Source organism: Vombatus ursinus, unplaced genomic scaffold, assembly GCF_900497805.2.
Source record: "Vombatus ursinus unplaced genomic scaffold, bare-nosed wombat genome assembly UNPS02015012.1, whole genome shotgun sequence".
Taxonomy (NCBI): Eukaryota; Metazoa; Chordata; class Mammalia; order Diprotodontia; family Vombatidae; genus Vombatus; species Vombatus ursinus.
This window is the reverse complement of record NW_020954790.1, coordinates 793,709-805,683: the sequence shown is the minus strand read 5'-3', so window position 1 is coordinate 805,683 and position 11,975 is coordinate 793,709. Positions and strand designations below refer to the sequence as shown.

At 49.3% G+C, this 11,975-nt stretch overlaps 1 protein-coding gene across 3 annotated transcripts in view; it reads right to left on the bottom strand.

Annotated features, from left to right (window-relative positions):
• Positions 1 to 11,975, bottom strand: part of LOC114030760 (zinc finger protein OZF-like) — a 47,065-nt gene that overhangs the window by 26,540 nt on the left and 8,550 nt on the right. Inside the window, exons 4-5 of one of the 3 annotated variants that reach the window (XM_027845637.1) lie at positions 8,142 to 10,025; positions 5,724 to 5,733 (exon numbers count right to left, since the gene is read on the bottom strand). In XM_027845637.1, coding sequence (XP_027701438.1) covers positions 5,724 to 5,733; positions 8,142 to 10,025 — 1,894 coding nt within the window. Of the gene's footprint in view, positions 1 to 4,420; positions 10,026 to 11,975 lie in introns of those variants that run through there. The other 2 variants (XM_027845633.1, XM_027845632.1) reach the window with 2 other exon arrangements.

Genomic DNA, 11,975 nt, shown 5'->3' with positions numbered 1-11,975 from the left:
CCCCTATGAAGAGGCAGTGTAACAGAGAGCTCTGTGACTAGGCCCACTCCAAGTTACACTTTCCCCTATGAAGAGGTAGTGTAATAGAGATCTGTATGACCAGGCACACCTCAAGGTAGAATTTCCCCCATGAAGAGGCAGTATAGTAGATAGCTCTGTGATTAGAACAGGAGCTCTTTGGGGGCAGGGCCTGGCTTTCTTTTTGCTTATTTCACATTGCCAGCACTTTGCTCGCTCCTAGTATGTGCTTCACAGAGGCTTGCTAACAAATCAAGTGACCCGATGAAGACGAAATTCGCTCTAAAGGCATGCCAAGCCTCTGTCCTCTGGTAACTCAGTGAGGTATAAAATGTGCGCCTTTAAACGGCTGCCTGTGTTTCTGCAATCTGGGGTTTGTTTTGTGCTGCGGCTCCTTGGCGATCGCCGTTGGGGCTTCCGATGGAAAAAACGAGGACCTTTTATTAACCCCTGTTTAAGTGAAGTCGCCAGTTCTACGTTCCTGCAGTCAGGCAACCAGAAATGGAAGCGCTCGTCTACAGCCCGGATGAGTTGGAGCCTTTGAGCCGCGCACAGCGACATTGACAAGTTACCACTTTCAAGCGCATCCTGCTACGTTCCTTACTGAAGGGGGACGGTGGGGGGCGCGCCAGTCTTCTCCTCCGGGTCCCTCTGCTCCCGCCCCTCGCCCACAGCCTCCTCCTTTCCGCGTGCTCGCAGTCCACTTGGACGAAGCGCCTTTATTTTCACAACTTTTTAATAATTAACCCTTTACTCTCTCCTCCCTTGCGGGGCAGCTCCCGCAAGCTTCTCCCCTAAGCCCAGCCAGGGGCCAAGCCCCTCCTCGGCAGCCGGCTCCGGGCATGCGCACGTGCAGCCTCGGCCTCGGGAATACATTTCCCAGAAAGCCTGGAGGAATCCCAAGTTCCGGGCGGGGTTCAGGCTCACCGATGACGTCATTTCCGTCTCAGCCCGAAAGGGAGGGGGGACGCGCGCATGGGGCCTCTGGGGCTCTGGCTCTGTCCTCCAGCAGCAATGCCGCTGGGCCTAGGCCTCGTCCCGAATCCCGGGGCAGGAGCGAGTGGAGGCCAAGGCCGAAGGCGAGGGCGGAACTGGGGCGGGGTCGGCGGCGGAGGAGTCAGGCAACTTCCGGCAGGTGAGAGGAGCAAGGATGCTGCCGACGCACATGCGCAGTCTGCTCTTGCCGCTGGGCAGTGGCCACGCCCGCAAGGCAAGCGGATGCTCCCATTGGTCAGGTCCGGGAGGAGTGCAACGTGCCTCTGGGAGGGGCGGCGTTTTAGGACCCTGGAGCCTCGTTGTCTGTGCTAACAGCCAAGGCCTGAGGAGGATCTGGATGATCTGCCCAGGACACAGTGCGGAGCACACAGTCGGGCCTGGGATCGAGCAACAAGCCTTTATTAGGCGCCTGCTGTATGCATAGGCATGGTACACTCCCCTACCCCCAAAGTGAGGGAGAGGAGGACAGAAATGCACATGCATGAGGACGCAGAAAAGATGCCAAGCGATCGGCAGCAGATCATCGAAGAAAGTTAGTGCATTCCAGGCACAGGGCACAGCCAGGACAAAGGCCTGGACATGGGAGGTGGATTGTCAGCAACAGCGAGGAGACCAGGGTTGACTGGACCATAATCAGAGACTATAGAGATGGAAGGCCCACTAGGGGGCGCCATGGTGCACAGAGCACAGGACCTGGAGGGGCAGCTAGGGGGCGCCATGGTGCACAGAGTACAGCTCCAGGCCTGTGTCAGGAAGACTCATCTTCCCCAGTTCATATCTGATCTCAGACACTTCCTAGCTGTGTGACCCTGGACAAGTCACTTCACCCTGTTTGCCTCAGTTTCCTCACCTGTATCAACTCCGTGGCACCTTTTACCCCAGGATCAAATGTATGTTCAGTCCGCTGTTGGGCACTTAGAACTTTGCACATTGGTCCCTTCTCATTTCTAGCTTTCTTACACACACGTCCCCTGCACGCATACTACAGTCCTGCCAGGCTCGCCAATTCGCCATTCTCCACACTCAATGCTCAGTCTCCGGCCTAGTCCCATACTCTCCAGGCTCCAACAATGGGTCTAGATGGCCAAGGCAGGCAAGAAATATTTACTAAGCACCTACTATGTGCAAGGCACATGCTAGAACACTGGGAAAACACAAAGAAGCAAAAAGAAAGCCTCTGCTCTCAGGAAGCTTGCATTCTAACGGGGAAGACGACAGATCAGCAGGCAATAGTGGCTGTAGCCCGCAGGGAAGTAAATGGAAGGAGGGCTGGCTTCAGAGGAGTCCTGCACCCTCGGGGCAGAGCCCGGTGCTGCTTCCCAAGCAAGCTCCAGGGCAGAAGTGATCTTCCAGCATCCGGGTGTTAGACTGAGGGTCCAGCCAGCCAATGACATCCCTTCCAAATCTGAAATGCCATGATTCTTGTGAATCCGAGGCCAAATATTTCACCTACTCTCACCATACGCAGGAAGGAGACGACAGCAGCCAGTCAGCAAGCATTTATTAAGCACCTAGTATGCGCCAGGCAGTGCGCTAAGCAGTGGGGTACAAAGGCAAAGACATGACTGCCCGCCCTCAAGGAGCGCACAGTCTGACGGAGGAAGCATGCAGACAACTATACACAAACAAAACACAGACAGGATCGTGGGTATCGTTCAGGCGCTTCAGTTGTGTCTGACTCTTCACGACCCGTTTGGGGTTTGCTCAGCAAAGGCGCTGGAGGAGTTTGCCATGCCCTTCTGCAGCTCACTTTACAGATGAGGAACTGAGGCAAATAGGGTGAAGTGACTTGTCCAAGGTCATACAGCTAGCACATATCTGAGGTTGGATTTGAACTCAGGATAAGTTGGAGATAATCAACAGAGGGAAGCCACTGGCATTAAGGAGAAATTGGGAAAAGCTTCTTACAGAAGAGGGGGGGATTTTAGCTGGGTCTTGAAGGAAGCGAGGGAAGGAGATGGAGATGAGGAGGGACTGAATTCCAAGAATGGGGGGGGGAGGAATGGATAGCCAGTGAAACTGCAGAGTTAGGAGATGGAGCGTCTTGGTGAGGAACAGCAAGGAGGCCGAGTCACTGGATCTCAGTACATGGAGGAGAGTAAGGTAATTATAAAAGTAGGTCCGGATTATGTGGGGCTTTAAAAGCCAAATAGAGGATTCTATATCTGATCCTCAAGGCGACAGAAATTTGCTGGAGTTTTGGAGGTGGTGGGGGGGGGGGGTGACACAGTCAGACCTGCACTTTAGGAAAGTCACTTTGAAGGCTGAATGGAGGTGGACAGGAGCAGGGACAGACTTGAGGCAGATAGAATAACCCAGGTGTGAGGTGATGAGGGCTTGCACCAGGGTGGGGCAGGGTCAGAGGAGAGAAGGGAGAGTTGAGAGATGCTGGAAGTGAAATCGACAGGCTTTGGCAACAGATCAGATGTGGGGCTAAGAGTCTGGAGTCAAGGGCCCCATCTGGGTTACAATCCTAGGGCACCGGAAGGACTCTTTGGCCTCAACAGGGAAGTTAGGAAGAGGGGGAAAAGAGAATGAGTTTAGTTTTGGACAGGCTGAGTTGAAGACGTCTATGGGACATTCAGCTCAAGATGTAGGATAGGCAGTTGTAGACGAGAGACTGGAGATTAAGAGTAAGGTTAGGACTGGACAAGTAGAGCCGAGAATCACCTGAAAGAGATAACTGAATTTACGGGAGCTGAGATCACCAAGTGAAATAGTACGGAGGGAGAAGAGGGCTCAGGACAAGGCCCACAGTTATCAGTAGTGACCTGGATGAATGACCTGTGGACATAGCAAAGCAGACGAGGAAGGGTCAGACAGGCAGGAGAACCAAGAAAGAACAGTGTCACAGAAACCTAGAGAACACAGCACTGAGAAGAAGGTAAGTGACAGGGCCAAAGGCTGCAGAGAGGTCAAGGATGAGGACTGAAAAAAAGCAGCTGGATCTGGCAATAAACAAAGCACGAGCAGTTTTGTTGGGAGGATGAGGTCAGAAGCAGACTGCAGCATTGAAAAATGAGAAGGAAACGGAGGTATCTACTGCATTTGGCTTCCTAAGTTTAGCCACAAAAGGAAGGCCATAGAATGGTGGTGAGTGGCATGGAGGAAATGAGTTTTTTGGGAATGTTTGTAAGCAGCAGGGAAATGGCCAGTAGAAAAATGAAAGATTAGTGAGAGTAGGAATGACAAAGGTTGAAGTATGCTGGAGAAGACAGGAGGGAATGGGGTCACTTGTGCATGCTGGATGCATGCTGCACCCTGGCAGAAACGGTCAGCTTTCACGTTAAACAAGGGTGGGGGAGATGATGGTAGACAGCCTCTCAGTGATGTGAGATGAGAGGTTGGCAAACGGCATGTTTTGGTTTTGTTTTTTTTTTTTTCAGTGAAATAATAGGAGATAAGGTTCTCAGCTGAGAAAGTGGACGATGGCAGATGTGGGACGAAAAGGTTTGGAAGATCTGCTGTGGTGCTTGGGATAGCAGGCTACATAGGGGGGTGTAGAAGGGTTGTCTGCAGCCCTGAAAGTGCAGTTGAGGTTAAGCCACCTAAATCAGCTGTGGCCCCGGCTCCTCTTTAAACACCCCACCCAATTTGGGGACGGCTTTCGTTGTTAGGAAGTTTTTCTGAGAGCAAGCCTAAACCTGCCTCTTTCTATTACTACTGCTTCCCCAGATCTCCTTTCTTCTCCACAGCCTTCAGGCCAATCTGCCCTCTGGGTGCTGTCTTTTTCCTGAGATGGAGTCTTCTGGGGGTTGCAGGAAGGGACCAGGGCTTTACCTGTGTCAAAATGAACAGGAAATGAAGCAATTGCCAGGACATTCATCACAAACTAGTAACCGGGAAACTCCATGGTCTTTAGGTGGCTGTTGGTTTCAGGCAGCCCCAGAGGTCCCCAGTGCCGTCCAGAATAATCACGCGTTGCTCCATGCTTTGAGACTAGGGACGTCACTGGCACATCAGAGACACCTGGAGGTCCCTGCAACAAGGCTCGGGGAACCTCTCCTCATTATTTTTAACGTTAATTTGAAAACTTGGGCTGTCACAGTGAATTTTATTAATCACATTTAACTGGAAAGTGCTTTTCTTTATTCTAAACTTCATAATCAACAAAAACACTGACACACACGACCCGGTCCTGCCATGGCCTCTGCATTTCCAATATGTACTTTTTAAGTGTGCACCAAATTTAACAAAATCATCCAAAAATATCCCCTTTACTTCTTTTTATTTCCTCTGGGGATTCTCCAGATTCTGTGGTGGTGGTCGGTGTATCTGCAGCCAGTGTGGACACTGCTTTCTCGCCTTTACTTTCCCTACTCCGTCACTTCCTGGGCATTTTCATGTCTTGTCATTTCTGTCAATGTCATATTCCATCACCTCCACAGATCACCATTTGCTCGACCATCCCCTCCGTTACTGGACACTCATATCCCACTGCTAAAAGAGCTGCCAGACAGACAGTGCTAAAGCACTGATCTGGCCACATCACTCACCGGTAAAGCTGCAGTGGCCCCTTTCCCCAAAGGACAAAATGCCAGGTCCTCTTTGGCATTTGGAGGCTCCCCCACTACCTTTCCAGGAGATGACACGACTCCCTCCTGCCCACGCTCCGCTAAACTGGAGTAGATACTCAACTGTTCTCTGAACAAGACCGTCCCCCTCCCCCTCCTCTCCTGTCTCCCTCCAAGGCTCAGCTCATTTGCCACCTCCTTCCTGCTCATTTCCCAGTTGCGAGGGCCTCCCCAATGTGAGATCCTGTATTTGCTTTTCTGTGAACGAGTTGTATCCCCCAGGAGAAAGTAAAGCATCGTAGGGCAGGGGCTGTATCACTTCTGCATGTGCCTCACCAGGGCCTGGCACACAGCCTCCTGGGCCGGCCCCTGTGCAAGAATCCCCCATACAGGGGCCTGACAAGTGCTCCTGCAGCCATGCTCGGGGGCTCACTGTGGCTGCTGCTTTAAATGGCGGCCCATTCCCCTTTGGGCTGGCTCCAGTTCAGAACATTTTCCTGGTATCCAGCTGAAACTGGCCTCTTTGCAACTCGCCCTGCTATTTCTGACCTCCAAGAGGCAGGCAAAGAGAAGAGAGTGTGGTGTTTCCAAAGGCAAAGGATGAGCAAGTATTCCAAAGGAACGGGTTAACAACATTGCTAAGTACCTGACAAAGGTAAAGCAGAATTAGACTGAATAAAGATCCCCTTGAGCACGTCCAGATGCCAACCTTCCACACAGCTGGGAGACAGCTATCAGGAAGAAATGACACTGGGAGAATCACGGTCCTTCTGGCAGAAATGACAGCGCCACAGGGCTGGATTTATAGGGTTATCTGTTTAGAGCCCAGACTTGGGGTCTAGTCCACCCCACCCCCATTTCCAGAAGAGGAAACAGGCTCCCAGAAGGTGACTTGCCAAGGTCACAGCGAGTAAGAGAAAGGGGTGACTTGGTCCCTGGGCCTCTGACATCAAGGTGATTATAAAAAGAAGACAGTCAAGGATAGGACCTTGGAGAGCACCCAGCTTTCCCTCTCGGACTTGGGAAAAGATCAAGGACCCAGCAAAGGAGACAAAGAAGGAAAGATAAAGGAGGAATACCAGCATGATACAGTGAAAAGAATGCCAGGCTAGATCAGAATTCCACGTTAGCACTGACTAGCTGCTGGACCACAGGAAATCCTTCAATGCCTTTCCTGATGTCATCTATAGAATGGGGATATTTGCCCCACCTACCTTACAGGTTTGTTAGAAAGGGATTTTACAAGCCATGTTCTTTGTTTATAACACTGGTCAGCTAAGAGAGCTAAGCTAAGCTGCTTCTCTCCAAAGATGAGAAGAGATTATCAAAAAGGAAATGGCAACCATCACTGTGAAATACCTACTAAAGGCAAAGGACGATTTGGATTGAACAGCAATAAAGAGGTTTCCCAGTGAGCTTTGAGAGATCAAAATGGTTGGGAAAGGAGATTGCAAGGCATTGAAATGGTGAGTAGTGACTTACCGAAGACATAACATTAATGTTACCATGGACAAGTCATAACTTCTCCAAGCCTCGATTTCCTCGTCTACAAAGTGGGAATACTAATACCAGAAGGATTCTGGAGATGATTACACAAGATGCAAAGAAGGGATATGGGCCAGTGTTAGATAGGCCAGACTATCAAGGATTGGAGTTTGTATTCATTTGATTAGTAGTGAGATTAGAGAAAGCGTCTAGCGATAGCATCTGGCACTTAACTCTGCCCTTGTCAGATACCATCTGGAGAATTCTGTTCAGTTCAGGTGGCTGGAATCAGTGGAGCCAGAGATCACGCAGAGAGCAGGCAGATTATTGGATACTGGGTTGGGGGAGAGAGAAACAGGATCAGTATTGTCAAGTATTTGAGCAATGGGGGAACATGATAGATACAGTCATGTATTTGAAAGACTAGAATGTGGACTTCTTTCTGTTTGACACCAGAGGACAGAACCAAGTAATAGGAGGAGCTTGTGCAGAAATGGAGTGCATAAAGACAAAAAGGTTTCCACCCCCACAAGAGGTCTTCCAGCAAAGCTTGAATGACCAACTGTCAGGTCTGCTGTCGAGGGTGTTCTTGTCTAGGAACAGGTTGGACTAGAGGCCTCGGAGGTCCTTTACGGCTCTAACACTGGCACTCTCTGAGAGAGGAAACATTTCCATCTTGTTTTATATGTTCGAGCTAAGGTTTTTCCAAGCATAGAGATTGCACAAGATGACCCGAGGGCCACGTCTCTACTTAGGTGGTTTTGTGATTTTCTGTCACTAAAAGGCCTAAGAGAAAGCAATTGACATTTATAAGAACTGTATGGTTGTGGAACTTAAGAAATCGGTTCAATTTAGTGAGACTCAATCTTGGGGGGAAAGTGTAGACACTGGAGGAAATGGAAGGCTTGAGGCGTGAGAAAGGAAATGGTTTGGAATGGCCACTGTGGGAAAGGGGATAGTGACTTGCTTCATCTAGAAGATCTCCTTTGGTATAAGTTCTCTACAATAAAGTAATAGTGTGTACTCTGGCTGAAATCCTCATGTTCATTACATTCATATGGTTTTTACCTTCCTAAGGCTTCTCTCCAACTTGGGTAGTGTACTGTGGAGTAAGGTGTTTACTCAGGCAGAGAGCATTCTCACAGATGGTGCATCCATAAGGCTTCTCTCCAGTGTGAATTCTCTGATGTCGAATAAGCTGTGAGCTCTGGCGGAAGGCCTTCCCACACACACTGCATCCATAAGGCTTCTCTCCAGTGTGAATTCTCTGGTGCTGTATGAGTCCGGCACTCTGGCGGAAGGCCTTCCCACACTCATTACATTCATAAGGCTTCTCTTCAGTGTGAATTCTCACATGTTCAGTGAGTCTTGTTCTCAGACGGAAGGCTTTCCCACACTCATTACATTCAAAAGGTTTCCCTCCACTATGAATTGTCTGATGTCGTGTAAGTTCTATGCTCCGGCGGAAGGCCTTTCCACATTCGTTGCATTCATAGGGTTTCTCTCCAGTATGAATTATCTCATGTCGAGTAAGGTGTTTACTCTGTCGGAAAGCCTTCCCGCACTGATTACAAATATACGGTTTCTCTCCAGTATGAATTATCTGATGCCGAATAAGCTGAGAAGTCTGGTGGAAAGTCTTCCCACATTCGTGACATTCAAAAGGTTTTTCTCTAGTATGAATTATCTGATGTTGAGTCAGCTGTGAGCTCCTGCGGAAGGCCTTTCCACACTCCTTACATCCATAAGGTTTCTCTCCAGTGTGAATTCTCTGATGGACAGTAAGCCATGACTTCTGCAGGAAGGTTTTCCCACATTCGTTACATTCGTAAGGTTTCTCTCCAGTGTGACTTCTCTGATGTTGTGTGAGGCCTGTGCTTCGATGAAAGGCCTTCCCACATTCCTTACATTCGTAAGGTTTCTCTCCTGTATGGATTCTCTGGTGTACAAGGAGTTGAGAACTCTGGCGGAAGGCTTTTCCACAGTCATTACATTCATAAGGTTTCTCCCCAGTGTGGATTCTCTGGTGTTGTGTGAGCCGTGAACTCCAGTGGAAGGCCTTCCCACATTCCTTACATACATATGGTTTTTCTCCAGTGTGAATTCTCTGATGGACAGTCAGCTGTGAGCTCTGGTGGAAGGCCTTCCCACATTCACTACACTCATAAGGCTTCTCTCCAGTGTGAATTTTCTGATGCTGCATAAGTCCTGCACTCTGGTGGAAGGCCTTCCCACATCCACGACATTCATAAGGTTTCTCTCCAGTGTGAATTCTTTTATGTATCGTCAGCTGTGAGCTTTGCCGGAAGTCTTTTCCACATTCACTGCATTTATATGGTTTCTCTCCAGTATGAATTCTCTGATGTCCTGTAAGCTGTGAACTCCGGCGGAAGGTTTTCCCACATTCATTACATTCAAAAGGTTTTTCTCCAGAATGGATTGCCTGATGCTGTGTAAGTCCTGCGCTCTGGTGAAAGGCCTTCCCACATTCAAGGCATTCGTAAGGTTTCTCTCCAGTGTGAATTCTCTTATGTATAGTCAGTTGCGAGCTCTGGCGGAAGGCCTTCCCACAGTCATTACATTCATAAGGTTTTTCTCCAGTATGAATTCTCTGGTGGACGGTAAGTTCGGTGCTCCAGCGGAAGCCTTTGCCACATTCATTACATTCAAAAGGTTTCTCTGCAGCATGAATGAGTCGATAGTCAATAAGACCTGAATTATAATCAAAGGGTTTCCCACACTCGTTATACTTGGAAAATATCTTCTTTAAGCAGATTCGGTGATATCTTCTTCGGCCTGGCTGTAGCCTGAAGCTCTTTCTGTGGGTATCACGTTTATGAAGATTTTGTTCTTTATTGTCTGGCTGTCCCTCTAACCTTGAAGTACATGCTCCAGCTTTTCTGAAACTAGAGATACAGGAACCACCCCTTGTGAGTCGCTCAAAGGATGCTTCTTCCACAGAAGGGCCCAGCTTTGGAGCTGACTCACTGGTTCCAGTTCTAATGTCACCATCTGAAAGAAAATGCAAAATATAAATATTCCCCATTCTTCCAGCTTCTGTCTCACCCAATTCAGTTAACAAAAATTTTTTCACCATCACTCATCCACTGAGAAAAATGATCATTAAACTTTACAGGGTAGAATAAATAATAAGAATATGACACTATGTTTTTAGGGTGGCTATGAGGAACATTTCTGTAAAACCTTCAAGTTGCCAATATAAAAATGATTCTTATAGCCATATACACCACTCTGCGCAATCATTCACTCAGCTCATAAGAGCTTTCACATTCAAAGTCACCACACCTTGTGTGATTCTCTTTGCTCAGCTTGATTTGATGACTTGCTCAAGGTCACAATGGTAACACTTCAAACTGAACTGAAAACCACATCTTTGGACTCCAGCTCCACTGCCCTTTCGTCAGTCCCCACCGACCTCCATAACCTCTCAGTAGACTGATCTGATCAGTTCCAAATGGCTGATCTGGAGAAGAGGCTAGAGCTCCAGGGAGACCACTTGAATTCAAGGTGAAGAATGAATATTTGATAATTAGGATCAAAGATTTAAAGGCAGCGGGGAATTCTGAGATCACCTAGTCCCAGAAGCATCCCTGGGGAGGAGGAGAAAAAGGAGGAGAAGGAGGACTTTGGGGGGGGGGGTTGTGATGGGACAGCTCAGCTCTCCCCACCCCCCAGGCTGAGTGGCGACTGGGTAGTCCCAGGAGCATCCCCAGGGAAGAGGCGAACTTGGGGAGGAGGGGTGGCAGAGGCTGCTGGGTTGCCCAAAGGGGCCATCACACATCCTGTGGGGAGCTATCTCAGAAGCCAGCCTACAGCTGTCTGGTTCTGACCCTGCTCACAGACTTGGGTAGAGAAAGGCCAACCTGTGGACAGGCTGTGGGCCTCGTGGATCCAGCAAAGACCCAGCCTGAAAGTGTGTCCTGGGCCAGAAGCAGCAGCTAGGGCTATGTGGCTCTGACTACGAAGGGGGGGACCCAAATTCAGTCCCAAGCCTGGTCTGGGCCTGTGCTGGCCACCGTGTGACCTGAACCTGCAGTGCCTTCCAGCTGGCTGACAGGGTAGGGGGACAACAACACAGCAGCAGACTTCTGGAGCTCCAACCAAGGGAAAGCCTGCAGTTGTGATGCCCTGACCTAAACTGAGCTCAGGAGCACACAAAGCTCAGATCAGGAGGACAGGAACCAGACTGCCCTCAGTTAAACTGCTGAGGGCACAAGGAAAAGCTGCGGGTCCCCAACCCGAGCCGCCCAGAGATCCCTGGAGAAGCCAGCACCGAACACCTAGGGAGCGCTGCAGAAGTGCCAAAGAGAACGCAAGGCAGGACCAAGTTCTGTCATTCCTTCAGAAACGCACAAAGCCCAGACCTGAGGTAAAGTCCCATTTCAGGAACAAAGCCAGAAGAATGAGCAAACAAAGAAAGTCCCCACCATGAAGAGCGGTAGCGGCTGCAGAGGCTCCCAGACACAAACCCGGAAAGAGAAAAGCTCCAAAACGTCCATAAGGAGCAAAGGATTAAAGAAAAACAAGACGTGGGCACCAGCTCAACTAAAATTCCTAAAAGAAAATGTTATTTTTTTAAAAAAGGATTTAAAATGATTTTATAAACGAGGACGCTCAAGGAAAGAACTATGGAACAAGAGCATGAGAGCTGAGAAGAAACTCTGAAACACAAGCATAGAAACATCCAAAGGTACAGTGCCTGGCACACAACAGGCGCTTAATAGATGCTGACTGAGTGATGAGTGAACTACCAGCATGGAGTGTTCACACTCCACAGGGGAGATGACACAGCAGACAGAAAGAGGGCCCAGAGTGGCTTCTCAGAATCTGCCAACCTCCAGAAGAGAAAGGGAGAGAGGGGAGGAGGGGACTAGGGAAGAAAAGCAGCATCTGAACCCCGAGACAGCAACCTCGCCACACACACACACACACACACACACA